Source organism: Acanthisitta chloris, unplaced genomic scaffold, assembly GCF_000695815.1.
Source record: "Acanthisitta chloris isolate BGI_N310 unplaced genomic scaffold, ASM69581v1 scaffold26134, whole genome shotgun sequence".
Classification (NCBI taxonomy): Eukaryota; Metazoa; Chordata; class Aves; order Passeriformes; family Acanthisittidae; genus Acanthisitta; species Acanthisitta chloris.
Window position 1 is genome coordinate 1 of NW_008669127.1, and position 1,884 is coordinate 1,884.

General features: G+C 46.8%; 1 protein-coding gene across 1 annotated transcript; it reads right to left on the reverse strand.

Moving 5' to 3' along the window:
- Positions 1–726: 726 nt before the first annotated feature.
- LOC103800819 (homeobox protein Hox-D8) lies at positions 727–1,874 on the reverse strand (the record flags this gene model as incomplete). The annotated part of the gene is made up of 2 exons (XM_009073203.1): positions 727–1,055; positions 1,676–1,874. Coding segments are annotated over 2 exons (495 nt in total), but the record flags the coding sequence as incomplete, so codon positions are not given.
- Between the last annotated feature and the right edge of the window lie 10 nt (positions 1,875–1,884).

The following is a 1,884-nucleotide window of genomic DNA, read 5'->3' on the forward strand; positions in this document are numbered from 1 at the left end:
ATCTCACATCCCTGCTGGTGGTTGCTTCGACCACGGCCCCGCAACGCCCGGACAGGGAGTGAAAAGCAGTTTTTGCATGCAGTGTGCCATTCCTAGATCCCGCAGAAACACCCAGCGGCGGAGGAGAGACGGGGGAACGGTGCAGGGGGGAGTTAGCCCAGAGTCGTGGAGGCTCTGAAGGACACTGGAGGAGTGGATTACAAAAAGGAGATCAGGATGCCGATACATTTTATAATTGAATAAATTTGGTTTATTTTAATCAACTATCATAGCAGAAGGTTAAATATATTTCTAAGATATTCTCTTCAAATTTATTCAATTTATTTAATTTATTCAACATAAGAACAAGAATTAAAATAGTACAAGTGCACTTGTCTTGATTAGTAAAGCATTGTTAATTGTCTTGCTTATTGGTATTTATTATTAGGAAGTTTATGTCGTTTCCCGCAATCACCATCTTTAAAGATTGCAAATATATATATATTTATATATAATTAGAAGTGTATTGCTACAAACTCTGCAACAAATTTGCAAAAATAAGTAGATGAACTGTTAAATCTAGAGATTGTCCCGGATACGTTTATAAACAAAATAAAACTACAAACAAGTGAAGCATCCAAAGCAGGGAAATGTCAAGTGGAGAGACATGGGTTCACTCGTCCCATGGAAGGACCGCTTGCAGTGGTAGATGGACCGAGATGTCGGGCTATGGCTCTGGTTATATTTGATTGCCTTTCACAAAGACTTTTAGGGCAAAATCTAATTCGTCTTGTCTTCAGCTCTGTCTTCTTCCAGATCATGTGCTTCCTTTTTGGCCTCCCCTTCCTTTCCCTCCTGTCTGGAAGCGGGGAATTTGTCCTTGTTGTTCTCTTTTTTCCATTTCATCCTCCTGTTCTGAAACCAGATCTTTACCTGCCTCTCGGTTAGTCCTAGTGCGTGGGACACCTCGATCCTCCTCTTCCTGGTCAGATAGGGGTTAAATAGGAACTCCTTTTCCAGTTCTAGTGTCTGGAATCGGCTGTATGTTTGTCTTCCTCTCCTCCTACCCGGCGCTGCTGTTTAAAACACAAACATAGGGTTTTGATGGTTGGTGCGGCCGTTCAAAAAGAAGGCGCAGGCAAGGAGCAAGGGCTCGGGTCGCTCTGGAATCCCTCGAGAGAAGCCCCACAGAACAGCAGGGAGAGAAAGCAGAGGGCATAGAGTGGTCTAGAGCTTTACACGAGTGCGAGAAAAATAGCGGTATCAAATGTACGAAGCCTCTCAGTGGTCCCACTGCATAAGGGGGTTGCAGGGTCACTTTATTGTCTTGTATTCCGCCCCCACTCCCGCCCCGGCCCTGCACCCTTCCCGTTCAGACAGCGGCGATGGGAGAAGGACAAGCGTGTCAGCTGCGCCTCAGGGTCCGAGAGGGGTCTTATAGTCTACTGTTGCGTTGGCAGATGCCTGCTGCAGCGGTTTCTGTTTGCTTTCCGTATAGCTTTATTATCGCAAGCCACCGCGGTGATAGGAATTGCAGGGAGAGAGGCAGGGAGCGAGGGAGACAGAGGCAGGGCAGAGGTAGGGACCGAGGTAGACAGAAGCAGGGAGACAGAGTCAGCGAGAAAGAAGCGGGAGGAGGAAAAGAAAGTTTCAAACTCAGACGTGAGATGGAAGCAAATTTTTGACTGCGTCCAACCTTGTGGTCTCATCCAGGGAAACATTTGAGCAGGAGACGAGCTCTGATTTAAGTGGTCTGGTTCCTCGCCAATATTAGCACTGGACGATTTACAGTCAGGATATTGTACCAGCTCGGCCTCTTGCTGTGTCGTAAAAATCTGCTGTCTCTGTAAGTTATCGTATCCGTAAAATTTAGCGGGCTCCCCGTGACAGGTAACCCCGCTGCAG